Source organism: Leptonychotes weddellii, chromosome 3 (genome assembly GCF_054177405.1).
Source record: "Leptonychotes weddellii isolate Sample4059 chromosome 3, ASM5417740v2, whole genome shotgun sequence".
NCBI classification, from domain to species: domain Eukaryota; kingdom Metazoa; phylum Chordata; class Mammalia; order Carnivora; family Phocidae; genus Leptonychotes; species Leptonychotes weddellii.
The window spans coordinates 47,040,561-47,055,569 of record NC_138371.1 but is presented as its reverse complement, the minus strand read 5'-3'; the positions used below and the strand labels follow the sequence as shown (position 1 = coordinate 47,055,569).

The 15,009-nt window shown below is 40.1% G+C and overlaps 1 protein-coding gene across 1 annotated transcript in view; it reads right to left on the bottom strand.

Moving 5' to 3' along the window:
• CERKL (CERK like autophagy regulator) overlaps positions 1–14,068 on the bottom strand; it is a 105,124-nt gene extending 91,056 nt beyond the window's left edge. The window contains exon 1 of the mRNA XM_031036266.2: positions 13,831–14,068. Coding sequence (XP_030892126.1) covers positions 13,831–14,068 — 238 coding nt within the window. The remainder of the gene's footprint in view (positions 1–13,830) is intronic.
• Between the last annotated feature and the right edge of the window lie 941 nt (positions 14,069–15,009).

The window sequence follows — 15,009 nt, the reverse complement described above, 5'->3', positions numbered from 1 at the left end:
AAAAAAAAAAACAGAACAAAGGAATGCAGAAAAGAAAATGCCAGACAATGGTAATGTGTGGTCGTTACTTTTTGTTCAGGGTCATACCAAAGTGAGTACAAGAAGGGATTCCACCTAGAATACAATCAATGGCTTATGTTCTCTAGAAGTTTTTCCAGTATCCTAAAGCAAAAATATCATGACTTCATAGAAACTTCACATCCTCTTCCTTTGCCTGTCCTTCCAAACCCATTGAAGGTACTAAGAAAGATTAGCGATCAGCACAGGATATGAACTGATCAGTGATAGACCACAGCTGCTACACACTTTCATAAAACTCAAAGAGTAATTTCAGAACCATCAGAAAGCAATTTTGGACCGCAAATTTTGGATCCTAAAGGATCCATAAGAGGGCTTTTTTCTAATTTAAAGTATCAATGACAAAAGAAGTTAAGAGAGAGATTTTTAAAATAATGTGCACAGGCAGCTTCAGTTTCTGAGTTATGCCATAGAGGTTATTAATTAATATCAACAGCATAAAAAAACCAGTGAGCCTACTCTAATGAAATACTGTAGTTTCACATTAGAAAGTGACTGACAGGTCAAATTCTAAAAAAGAAACAGTAGATACCACCACAAAACTAGCAGATGTTTCTGGAGGTCATTTGTACAAAAACATAAGCATATGTTAAAGAAATCTGACACTATCCTGGAATCAGTTGGTGTCTAAAATAATAGCAGCTCCTTATGGCAATATGGTAATATCCATATCAAATGCACAACACATTATGTTGCAACAGTATGTGCAGACAAAAGAGCATCAGCAGTAGCAATAATGACCAGTACTTCCATTACGGTGAAAAAATAAAATCAGGTTATATCCAGGGCATAGTATTGTTTAACAGTAAACTGAAGATGATAGTATGTTGAATTTGCAGAGTTTGCATTTAACTGATTTTATGGAGACTCTTATAAAGGCAGAATATTAACCAAATAAGAACACTCAAGTTTTTATAGGAGCCTCCGACATGGGTTTTCTGATTTCTTCAGGCTACCTAAGAATAATGGTGAAGATAGCTGTTGTTTTCAAAAGCTAATGGTAATACTTGATTAGTTTAGGATATGAACAGGAATTCTTCAGTTCCTGGTGTCCTATATTCAGTATTTAAGCAACTGGTAACTGCTAGGTCATTATTGTAATGGAAAGCTGCAAATAATTCAGTAAGTGTGTTATCAGCTTCAACCTCAGAAGTCTGAGGTCTTCTAGGATAGTTCTTTGGAACTAGTCATATCACCACAAAGTATATGGTGTATGCAAAGGGTGCTAATTGTTATTGACTAAAGATCTTTGAAAAGTCAAAACCAAAAGGCATTCTATAACTTTTTTTTTTTTTTTTTTAAAGATTTTAATTAGAGAGAGAGCGTGCATGAGCATGCAAGCAGGGGGGAGCAGCAGAGGGAGAGGGAGAAGCAGACTCCCTGCTGAGCAGGGAGCAAGATGCGGGGCTTGATCCCAGGATCCTGGGATCATGACCTGAGCCGAAGGCAAGTGCTTAACTGACTGAGCCACCCAGGCGCCCTGGCATTCCATAACTTTTTATACTAATTGTTGAGATTCACATTATACTATAGGAAAGTTAAATTTGAAAAAGCTGTTAGAATTTCAATGTACATATTTTGCATCCAATGCTTCTGCATGGAAAAATGAAGCTGGCATGCACCTAGCTAAGTGTCCAAGTATCAAGAAGATTTGGGTAAAATTAGGTTCACCCATAAGATATTTCCATGGCATGAAGCCCAGTGACAGAGTAGGTTTGACCCCAGTGTAAAACACTCAAATAACCTGGAAAAAGATTTGTCTTTAATTCAGAAGCTAGACTACCAAGACATTTCCCCCCAGATACGAAAAATGTTAAAATTTTACAAAATGGAAATATGATTTTTCGAGAAAAATTTCTACTTTTGAAATAAGAGCTTATTATAAATCAAATCCCATGACAAAAGTGTTTCTATTTTTTAGTTTCCCTAAGTATTTAAATAAATTATAAGTGCGTTATGAATGGGACTTTAAAAATGCATTACGTCCAAGATTTTAAGTGTTTCTAACTATATAATGAAAACAAAACATATTCTATCTTCCCTTTACACTTTCAATACATGAAAACATGCCTAAAATAAGGAAACCAATACATGCCAACAGTTGTTCAATTTTATTGATCTTATTCTGCACAGATGGACATAGAAAAATACCTTGAATTATGTGTAATGTTCAGTACACTTAAAAGGTTAATTTGGAATATTATTTGTATTAGACAAATGATTTCAGGAAATGAATTTTTTCTGAGTTTAAAATGATATATAAAAAGTTCTTTTCTACATTTAAAAATTGATGTGTTTAAAATAATTTCATTGATTTTTAAAATTTCAGTAATACCTAAATACTATGGCTGTACAAAGATCATAAATTTCCAACATTTAATGTTTCCTGAAAATAGTTTTAATTTCTTTTCTTAAAGTAGCCTCAACCTAGTAAGAAACAGGACACAGGAGATAGCCCAGGCTCATGAAAAACACAGATCCGAAGCTTAATAAGGTTCAGCTTACAGTCCTTGAGAAGTCCTTTCTCCAGCTTATGCATTTTTCAAGCTTTCAATTTCCTTTCTGTTTGGACATTTTGCTAGTCACTGGCATATTTGATGCATGGTACAATGCATTTCAAGTAAGATACTTTCTCATTTTGCTGTTCTGAGAATTTTAGCAGTGTCCACACTATCCATTCGATCATACACATTAAAAATCTCAGCATCACCATTATTTCTTCCCCTTCCCTCAAGCCCCACATCCTCCCAATTATCTGACAATATCCCTTCCTCTAGCTTCACCTCTCCATCCTCCCTGCCACACACAGTCTCCTGGATCTTCTGGTATCATAGCCACTGAAATGGGCTCTTTAGTGTGGAGCCCATTTATAATCCATCCTGGTTCCATGAATGCCTTCTCAAAATCCAAACTCACTTGCTTTAAAAAAACCAAAAACTTGATATCCTCTGAATTCAGACTTTGCCACCCCTTACTTCACTCTTATGGTGAGACACCAACTTCCTAGCATGATATTCAAGTCAATACAAACTATTGACTTATCACAAAGGGCTGTCATCTCCCTCATTTACATACACACTCTTTACACCTTATGTTGATTTTCCAAATAGGTCAAAGCATTCTCTCCTGAGATTTTTTTCCCCAAAATTATTGTTTTTGTAGAATGGTCTTTTTTACTCCTTTGTGTTGCCAATTCCTAGTCATACTTTCAAATTTACCCTCACATCCCTTTATAGCTTTCCCTGACCTCCTCCTCTTCCCATCCCAATATATGATTTTCTCTTTTATAACTAAAAGTTATAACTTCTGTGTATGTTTATAATGCCCTGTAATATCTCAAATGCACATAAGAGAGACCACTAATAATTTTGCCGATAAGTCTCCCTACAGATTGTGAATACTTGGAAGCAGAAATTGTGTCAAATTGATTACAGCATCTCTGGAGCCCCCCAGCACGTAATAGGTGCTCCCTTATGTTGGGAGAAATAAGCTAAAAACATGAATGATTTAAAGAGAAAAATAGAAATTAAAACCATAGGAAAATACAATTTCTCATCTATCAGTTTTTTTAAAACTTTGACAATATACTCTTTTAAAGAAACTTCACAGAAACAGGTGCCCTCATACAATGATAAAAAGGCAAAATAGTACAATTTTTAGGAGGTAATTTGGAAATACTGAGCAAAACTATGTAAGCAGTCAGGGAGTACATGGGAAATCTTTGCACCTTCTGCTTAATTTTGCTATGAACCTAATACTGCTCTAAAAATAAAATCTACTAAAAATTACGTAGGTATTTATTCTTTGAGTCAACAATCCCATTTCTAGGAATTTATTCCAAAAATATACTGAAAAAAATACAAAAGGACACGTAAGGTTTTTCACTACAACACTGTTTTCAGCAGCAAAAATGAATAAAACAACCCAAATCCTTCAGTGGAGAGCTGGTTCAATAAACCAAAGTACACAGATTATTGTGCAGATATAAAAGCAAATGTGGACTCTCACTATAGACTGATATGCCAGGTATATTGTTAATTTAAAAAGAAATCGAAGTGGAAAAAAATATGGTAGGCTAACATGCATTTAAGAAAGTAGGTAGGGGTTGGGTAAGGAGAATATATATACATATAAGCAAACCTGTACATACACAAACACACATACACACACACACACACACGTTTGCTTATATTTACAAATGAATAAACCAAAAATTTGAAAAGACAAATAAGCTTACCTATAATAGGAAGGAAGAAAAAGTGCAGAAAGGACACAATAAAGTTACGCTTCCCAGAATATAGTTTGTTTAGTAGGTCTGACTCTGGAACTCTATAAATATTTTTACATAATTACAAAATAAAATTGGATTTTTAAAAATGCCCAAGGGCGCCAAGGTGGCTCAGTTGGTTAAGAGTCTGCCTTCAGCTCAGGTCTTGATCCCAGGGTCCTGGGATCGAGCCCCACATCGGGCTCCCTGCTTCTCCCTCTCCCACTCCCCCTGCTTGTGTTCCCTCTCTTGATGTGTCTCTGTCAAATAATATTTAAAAAAAATAAATAAAAATGCCCTAAGTTAAAAACAAAATTAAACAGATAATTCTGCGCATTGAGTTGAGGATAGAATACCACATAGGAATGATCTTAAGTGTCCTTAAAACACAGTAAATTGACTACACACAGCATATGCCCTGAGTGGTATATACTCTAAAAGCAATAACAAAAAGTTATAGAATGATCTTAAATGGCTTTCAGAAGTTATATTGTTAATGGTAGCATTGGTATTATTATTCTGTGATTTACAGGTGTTATAAGATCAAGCAAGTGAGCCAGGTTATTGTTGCAGTTAAAAATCAGGATTTTTAAGGATAGCAGAAAGGAGATAAAGCAAAAACCTTTTAGTCCTGAACTTAAACTGGAAGTGTAATTCCATGATGCATTTTCTTTTTTAGAAGAAAAATTCAAACACTGGACACTGTTGTGTAGCAGTAGTTTCTAGAACACTGTTTCTGATTAAAATCCTGGAATGTACGTAGGAATTCCCTGATGCCAGCTGGTATATTATTTTAGACTTATCTTAGGCTCTGTTTTCTGAAAAGAAAAAAGAAAAACCCAAAAAAACAAAACAAAAAAAAAAAACTGGAAAACAGGCCCACATAAGGGAAATATTGGCAATGAGCACAACTGGTGCTCAAATTGTGGTCTCTAAGTATCACTACCCAAGAAAAGGAACCAAGCATCCTTGATGATCAGGTTGTTGCCATGTCGGAGGCATGACATACCCTTCCAGAAAGCAAGGAAACCATCAAAGACAGCTGAGGGAATGTCAAAATGACTTAGAAGTCAACTTGGAGGGGTTCCCATTCATCCAAAAAGCCAGGATAAGGACAATTTGAGAATTAGTAAGAACTGGAATTGCTATAAACTGAAAACTATTTCATATGTTTAAATACCTAAGTTCGTAACAATCATAATAAACCTCATTGGTCACTATGGATGCTGTCATCTCCCTTTGAGGAAGAACTTTGCTTTCTGCTGCAAAGAAGGCAGTTAGCTGACGACCTCCAGCTGTTGGTCCCTTCAGGCTCCACCTCAACTCTGTTGCTGAGGGCACACTATTCCCATGACTAAACACAGCTGAGGTTTGGCCATTTCTGCCCAAGGCAAGATTCCTAATGGGCAGCCTTTTCCCCCAGATCTCACCATAGGTAAACAAAGACTTGACCAGACATGTATCATGGGCTGACGCTCTCCCTGTCCCTGCCTGCTTTATCCCCCCTTTACAGGTGTCAGATCAGCCTCAAAGTCACAAGGGTATCCCACCTGATCAGTCTCCCCCTACTTTTATCTTTCACAGACATTTGCCCCCAATAAACTTCATATTCCTATGGGAATTTACAGGCCAATTTTTTCTGGAAAAAAAATTCCAAGGAAGAAAAGAGGAATCCGTGGATTAGAAAATATTAAAAACCCAGCAACCAACTGCAAAATGGACCTCATTTTCCCATGTTGATTTCTATTTAAAGAGAAACAATCAGGAGACTATGAACACTGACTGGATATTTAAGGATATAGGGGATTATTTTAAATTGGAACAGTGGTTTTGTGATTATGTTGTCCTATTTTTTAAATCCTTATCTCCTAGAGATACACCCTGAGATGTTTACAGATGCAACTATGAGGTCTAGGAATTGCTTCCAACTATTCTAGAGAAATAAGAGAAAGAGCCAGGGCACAGATGAAACAAGACTGAGTTTAAACAATTTCAAGGCCAATGTGTTACATAGAGCCTCTCCCTTCACTGGACTGTATATGAAGGCTTCTATTATTCTTTCTACATTTGGCTATGTTTGAGGTTTTCTGTAATAAAAATACTGGTTTTTTTTTTTTTTAACTATAAAAATTCCCATTTCTCTTTCATCATGTACTCAGAAATGGAAGTACCCCCAGAAGAATGTGATTTCCATGGTCGAATGGTCTTAAAGGCCTGAATGAAGTCCGATGATATTACTGTATTAAAGGTTTTTTGTTTTTGTTTGGGCCATGATGCTCACTCACACACAAGACAGACTCCTGACAGCATGAGGGAGAATTCCTTCTTGCTTGATCCAGGAAGCAGCAGAACCTAAGGGCACAGTATGGGCTCACCCGTCAGAATGCTTGGCTTTGAACTCCATTGCTAGTAGGACCTTGGACAAGTTACTTAACATCTCCGGGCCCTAGGGATAAAAATCCTACCTAGACTACATAATCTTGCTGGGAAGATTAAACAAGATAAGATACTTGGCAGAGTAAACATCAATAAACGTTCATTGTTTTCAGTCAAACACTGGACACCGTTGTGTAGCAGTAGTTTCTAGAACACTGTTTCTGATTAAAATCCTGGAATGTACGTAGGAATTCCCTGATGCCAGCTGGTATATTATTTTAGACTTATCTTTAGGCTTACCATAAGTCCATAGCAGTATGCCAATTTTTTTTTTTTTTTTTGGTATGCATACCTGCCTGCCTCCCTGCTTCCTAATTCAGCCATTTATCACACCGAAATCCTCAACTTCTGGTTCACATGCCAGAAGTTAGCATAAAATTTAATTCCCTTCAAACTCATCTTTTTCCTTTTACCTCTCTCATCACATACTGATTTTGGAAAACTTAAGAGCATATGAAGAGCCATGGCTACTAAGAATCCCCTCCTTTTTCTCATTCTATACACACAACCAGATAGCACTTGCCCAGCATGTACTACACCCCCATCTTTGGCACAGTTCTTCTAAAATTTGGGCAGGATACAGTCATATGAAAGACTTCTAGAAGCCCATGTTGGGGACTGATGTTTGTAGATTTGTCAATATTTGAAATGTAATCTCATGACCTAGTCAAGTAACAGGCTCAGCAGGATAGGCAATAAGGTTCAGAATGAGTATTGCAGTACTGAGATCACAGTGAATTATGTCTACTTCATCCCTAGCCCTTTAAACAAGGATGGTCCATTTTCCCAAATTACAGAGAGGACAAAAATGCCTAGTCCAGGCAATCGCGTCCTCCTATGTATCCAACCTACCCATCAATCCCATTATCTACTACCCTGGCTCTTTGATTCTTTAGCTTCATGTTTAGACTCTGCAATTCACTTCAGGTCCTCCTGCTTCACACAGTCCCAGCTGGACCCACCTCTCTGGTTTACTGATCTTGATCCAGACATTGGAATCTCAGTCTTTAAGTCCCTTGGCTGCAGCACAAGTACTGTTCCCCACTTCTAGGAAGATATTTATGTGCCAGGTCTAGCCCCAAAGATCCCCATGTGGAGGAGGGCAAAAGGAAGGGAGACATAAAAGTAGATCAAGATTCTAGAAGCACTTGCCTTCAGATGGTGCCACATGGTTGAGGAATAACATTAATATGGAGACTCTCAGGGATTTGGGATAGACAGGCTAGGACAGTTATTTAGTATATACTCTTTCCATAGTAAGAAACAGATTAAGTTTGCCAAATCTCAATTCAAGTAAATCACAACGACCATGAGGAATAATACAATCATTCTTAGAGACAAGATTTCAACTTTACTATCAACCCATTACTTTGCAATAACAAAAGTTTTTTGTTTTTGTTTTTTTTTGTAGTCACGAAATACGTTAAAGGGTTTTGCTGTCTCTAGACTCAGTGGCTGTGTCTAAACTGGCAGCTCAGGTTGCATGGCCGTATCAGTTCTTCATGAAGATTTGAAAACTGTACTTTCCTATAGAAGTAAATATTCAAACGGATATTTTAGGAATAAAGGAAATCAACAATTTCAATTGGAGGGGTGCATCCAATGGATGCATTAGAGCCCCACTATCCAGTGTGATCACCACTAGCCATTTGTAGCTATTAATTTTAATTAAAATTAAATTTAATTAAAATTAAAAATTCAGTTACTCAAGCACACTAGCCACATTTCAGGTAGACTAGGCACGTGGGGCCTGGGACAATGGTATTGGACAGTTCAGGCACAGAATATCCCATCAACACAGAAAGTTCAATTCAACAGTCATGCTTTAGAGATTCACTCTACATTTGCTTTTCTGTGTGGACCAACTTACTTTAATAAGAAGTTTTTATACAATAAGACTATTTAATATTTCTATAATAGCTTAAAAAGACCTTTCAAAGCATTTAAAAAATTTCATAAACAGTACATGCAGTTCCTTGGTAAACTTGATTTTTCATACCCATCTTTTTTAAATTCCTTCAAATTTGACATCTTAGGAACAGACTGACCATTTTTTAAAAGAAGTATTTTCTTAATATGTAGACTGATAAATCAAAGCATGTTTTACCGAGTAATTAATCCTTCAATAATTCACGCAACAGGTCATTTTGGGGTTTAACCCCTGCTTCCATTATTTCTGACCACAAGGTCCACCGACAGATGTCTCACTTTGGATGTACACAAGAGAAGACTGGGATCTGTTTCACGTACATCTGTTCCCAAACAGCTTAGGCAGATTAATACTTAGAATGCACCCAGCTCTGCTAAGTCCCAAACAACCATTAACTCTTATTTTTAAATTATTTTTTCTCATTTTCACATTTTTCCACATTACCTTTCACACTGGTAAGTTTCCAGCAAATGTTTATATATGTAAAGTTAATCATTATAATGCTCATAAAAGAAACACTTTCAAGACCTTATTTTGAAGCCCTGCTTTCTCACATTTTCTGGTTACTGCTCTAATTCAACTCAGCTCGGAGTTGGGGTAGGAATAACCCTTTGGTAAAACAGATCATGAAATTGTGTAACCTGAAATAGTAAGTTCATGAAAAACAGAATTTTAAACCTATATAAGATTTGAAACTCTCATTTTCATATTTAAAACATGTCTGATTAGCATCTGATTATAAAATCCTTGCCCTGAAATTTGCTTAAAAGGTATCATAAATGAAATCGAGGATAAGCTAGTCTTTTTATCCATCATAAAGAAAAATGTCCTGATGGGGCACCTGGGTGGCTCATTCGGTTAAGCATCTACCTTCCGCTCGGGTCACGATCCCAGGGTCCTGGGATCGAGCCCCGCATGGGGCTCCCTGCTCAGCAAGAAGCCTGCTTCTCCCTCTCCCACTCCCCTTGCTTGTGTTCCCTCTCTCACTGTGTCTCTCTGTCAAATAAAATCTTAAAAAAAAAAAAAAAAAAAAAAAGTGCTGATGACTACCTTGACCAACATTTTTCCATCAGAAAATGGTTTCTTCCTTTCCATAGACAAGCCCGGGCCTGAGATGACTGTCCACCTCTCACCACTATGCCCTGAAGCTGGAGAAGGGCAGGAAGGTGCCTGTTTTTTCCCCATGTGTTTCTTCTATCTAGAAATTCATTAGGGTTGAGTAGCTCCTACTGTAAAATACAGCTCCTTTGCACGCACTGGATGGCTGACCCCACTGATCCTTCAAAAGTGATACTTATTTATGATGTCCTGACCCCTGAAGTCTATGAAAATAGGTATGTTCTTTAAAAAGCAACTTCGGGGCACCTGGGTGGCTCAGTCATTAAGTGTCTGCCTTCGGCTCAGGTCATGATCCCAGGGTCCTGGGATCGAGCCCCACATCGGGCTCCCTGCTCGGCAGGAAGCCTGCTTCTCCCTCTGCCCTTCCCCTGCTTGTGATCCCTCTCTCGCTGTGTCTCTGTCAAATAAATAAAATCTTTAAAAATAAAAAATAAAAAGCAACTTCAGAGGTGATGGTTTTCAATGATTATATACACTTGACCCTTGAATAATGCAGGGATTAGGGGTGCTGACCCATGTGCAGTCAAAAATCCACATAGAACTCTTCACTCGCCCAAAACTCAACAGCCTATTGTTGACAGCAGTCTCCCCAATAACAGGAATAGTCAATTACCACACACTTTGTATGTTAAATGTATTAGGTACAGTATTCTTACAATAAAGCAAGCTAGAGGAAAAAAGCCTCTTTTAAGATTCTTAACATTTATACTACTGTACTGCATTTATCAAAAGAAAAATAAAATAAAAACCTCATGTGTAAGTAGAGCTGTGCAGTTCCAAGTCAAGTGCAGCTCCAAGTCAAGTTGTTCGAGGGTCAACTGTAATGTAAATGTCTCATTCTGCAGGTGAAGAAACTAAGTGGGGTTAAATCACTTGCCCCAAATCAATTTTAGTCCTGTTAGTCACAGCGACAAGATGGCAGGTCCTTTGGTTCCCACTCCTGAAAAGGCTCCCACACCAGGCAGGAGATTACAGACAGCTGGAGCAGGGACCCTACAAGAGATCCCATTTTTTCATACATCATTTTTCATACATCAAGGTGCTATCCATGAGTAAATGGTGAGGTTTCCAGTGTGAAAAGGCAGAGAGATTTGTGGGCATTTTGGTATTCCTGTCACAGAAATTCCTAAATTGATCATTCGTAACTGTATTAAAATTTGCCTAATCTTACCCATCCCTAACTCTCCCCACCAGTAGCTGTTCCTTTATGGTAAAACATGACCCACCCAGTCACACAGTACAGTAAGCAGAGCCGGCTTTGGAGATGCACAAAGATGTTTCTATCTCCTGCTTTAATCGAACCTTTCAAGTAGAAGCTTACTACTTGCTAAGCAAATATGCCTAGAAGTTTGTCCTTGGCTGAGATTTAGAACAATGCCAACAGGCAACTGGTGATGCTTTTGAAAACGTTGAACTCTGATCCATCAACAGCACAAGTGAAGGGCTAAGTTATAAAATACACAGATTTGTCCAATACATCTGCCCATGTCCCCTTTCCTGTGCACCCGTAATTTGACACCAGTTCCAGGCACTATGTTGGGGGATACCATACTGTGGCACTACTCTTAATCTGCTTTGCCTAGGCAGGGTCCCATAACCCAGACTTGTCTAGCCTCAGAGAACTCACCTGATCCCTCTCCCCTTTCTTCAGGATTTTGTTCCTTTCTAGGTCACAGCTAACTGGGTAATTACTTTATATTCACATGAAAAACATATAATTATTGTATATTTACACAACTAAAATGGCCAGATATTAAAATTCCAATAGATCAGTAGGTAACATTGCAGATAATCAACATTTTCTGAACAGATGATGCCCTTTTGCGTACATACTTTACACTGCAGTGGTGGCATCCTGGTCAATCTATGCCTCCATAATCCCATAGTACATCTTCTCTAATCTATAGCCAAAGTTCCCTTATCTCTGGAGAACCCAAAGACACACATTATAAATTTGTCAAATCCCATAGAAAGTACAACATCAAGAGTGAACCCTAATGTACACTATGGACTCTGGGTAATGATGGGTTCATGTAGGTTCATGAATTGTAACAAATGTCCCACTCTGGTGAGCAATGTGGATAATGGGGGAGGCTGTGCATGTGTAAGGGACAGAGGGCATACGGGAAATCTCTATAGCTTTTGCTCATTTTTCCAGTGAACCTAAAACTGCTCTAAAAAATAAGATCTACTTTTAAAAAACTACAAAGGCACTGTGAGGTTTAAAAACTGAGTGGTCTTGCAACTATTTCCTATGTATGATCTAATAACGCCCAGTCACCCCACCCTATCCCACCCTTTCCTGCAACAGTCAGTCACTGACCAAGGAGCAATGGACATGGTCTCCCCCACTACATCCTTCCATACCACGGCCTCCCAAGTATGGTAACCTTGATATTGCCCTTCCTCTATTATCTGGACCAATTTCATTGGTCTTTCAGCACTCACATCTAAACTAATTCCACATCAGAGACTATTTCACACATTTAAACTTATTTCTTAGTACCTTTTCTTCTCCCACTCAGTTTACTAAGTAAAACATCCATTTCTTCTACAAATAGAAGTTCTTATGAAGCTGCTAGGATTCTGAACTTCCAATTTTAAGGGTCTAAAGTGGTTTGCACGCTAGGTGTTAAGAAAAAAGTAATACACCTAGATGAAAGAAAAGGGGTTTTAGAGCAAAAAAAAAAAAAAAAAAAAAGCCCAAAAAACATCCAACCTTTATAGTTTTTAAATTCTACTTCCAGGAACACTAAGTAAGCATACTTTTCCTCCATCACCACTCAATTTAAAACATTTCCTTTCTCACGTCATTATTTGCCTTTTTCGTGTATGGGCACTGCAACACCAATCTGTATGATCTCTCACTGAGCAAGGTCTCATTTTAATTCTGTAGTGTTTCACCTTCATTGTAGGTAAAGTTGGCTCTTGTATGCTAAACTCTATATAACTTCTATATCCTCCCAAATTCAAACAGACTTAAAAACTTAACAGAATTCTACATCCATATCCCTTTTAACTCAGAGCTTCAATAAGATAGTCTACCTTGGCTTTCAAAACACCTGAAAACACTTTAAGTATAAGAGAGCAGGGACGGCCTATGCAGCGAAGGCAGAATTCACACTCAACCAGGGCAGAGTCCCTGACTAGTCAGCTGCATTTTGTTAGCTTTTTGCGCAAGAAACTTTAAAACAGTAACAGGTTTCTATATTACTAGTACAGGGTGGCTGGTTTTCCAACCCAGGAAGACCATTTTAAGTTGGTATTTGGCTAGGTGAGACAGTGTCACATCCCAAGGTTTTCGAGAAATCATCTCTAGACTAAGACTTGAAATAGTTCTATTGTAAATATGGCACTGTAACATTTCTAAACAACTCAAGTCAATAAAAGGTGAAAGCAAGTAAGCAGCATGAGAATTTTAAAGTTAACATTGAAGATCCACAGTTTCTAGACTAAGCCTGTAGAAGCCTTGATTGTAGACAATGGCAAGGAACGTGAGGGATGGAGAAGTCCAGAGAGAGCCCAAGGGGGGGGGGGAGGTTGAAATTTCAGAAGTCAACAAAATGAGAGGCGGATTCAGAACCCACGTGTTGGTGTACTCTGTAAAATGCTTATACTTTCAGCGTACCGGCAGAAGTTAATGGATTGAAACTCCAATTTGGAGGGAAGGAGAGGACCTTCCCACAGTCTAGAATAAACACCGCCCCTCTGGGGCTCAGTTCTTTTTTTCTGTGTCGCAAAACAGAAGCTCAGTGTGACTTTACTCCAGGCTACACCCGGAGGCGGGAAGCCAGGCAAGAGGCAGCAGGTAGCGCGAGGCCCCTGGGAGGGGGGCGGGGGTAGATAAGGTTCTCCCCAGTTGGGAAGGAGGGGGCGGGGGCGTCGGGACGCTGGGAGACGAGGAGCTTGAGGGGAGCGCAGGGAAGCGCCGGGGCGGAAGGTGGAGGGAGGAGGAGAGGGTGGGGGCGCAGCTGCAGGTGAAGGGGCCGGGACCACTCACCCGCAGGGCGCTCGGGTTGGATGGGCCACCACCTCAGGGCTCGCTCGCCCAGCACCACGTCGCAGCTGCTCCTCCCGATCTTGAAGATGCCCCGAAGCAGAATCTGCCCGGCCGCCGCCTCCGGCTGTAGCTGGGACGCCCACAGCGCCGAGGGTCCAGCGGCCGCCGCCGGGGGCGCTTCTTCCTCCGGGCCGCCCTCCAGGGCGCTCACCCGGCCCCCGCGCCACCCCCAGGGCATGGCGGAGACGCTAGCTGAGCCGGATCCAGGGGTCTGGGGAAGCCTTTGAGAAGGAGGTGGAGGCCGCAGCAGCCACTGCTCGAGCTGCGTCCGGCGTTGCCAGAGCAACCGCGCGCAGGGCAGAGACCAAGGAGGGAGGCGGGGCGGGCAGGCGGGGCCGCCCGGACCCAGTCCTGCGCCTTGGCCTGCCGACAGTAGGTCTCTCCCACTCACTGCCCAAAGACCCCGGTCCGGGAAGAGGAAAAGGTGGCTCCCTCCGCCAAACCCTACTATTCAGGAGGATTTCGTGTACTGCGCTACGCACAGTTCGATAAACCAGCGCTTCTCAAACTTTTACTTACCCCCTGCGCATCTCGTTAAAATGCAGATTCTTACTGAAGCGATCTGGGATGGGGCCCAGAATACTGTATTTCTAAGAAGCTCCGGGGGTGATGGCGACGCCCACGCCCTGGTCTGCAGAACACACTTGAGGTTGCAAGGACCTCTGTTTCTCCCCCTCCTTCCCAGTAGGCTCTCCTAGAAGGCAGAGGTCACGCTCTATAACCGCGCTGGCACGCCCTCGATTGTTAGCTGATTTGATGCACCTGGTATAAAGAGCGCATTTCCCAAAAGCCCTGAGGGGAAGCCGAAGTTAAGTCTCAGGTTTGCACTGACAAATTCTCACCTGACAAACAGTGTTAAAAGAAGGTGCCTTATCATGATGAGCACTAATGTGTAGAATTGTTGAATCACTATATTGTACACCTGAAACGAATATGACAGTGTACCTGAACTACACTGGCATGAAAAAAAGTCTTAATAAAAAGGTGCCTTTGGGCTGGCAGTATTGAGGGTCCTACTTTCCCCAAGATCTCTCCTGCGCCATCTTGTCTTTGCCTGGATCTGGCACTCCCTGGAGGGAGATTACAAGGAGCAGGCCTTGTTCTCTTGAAGGCTACGGC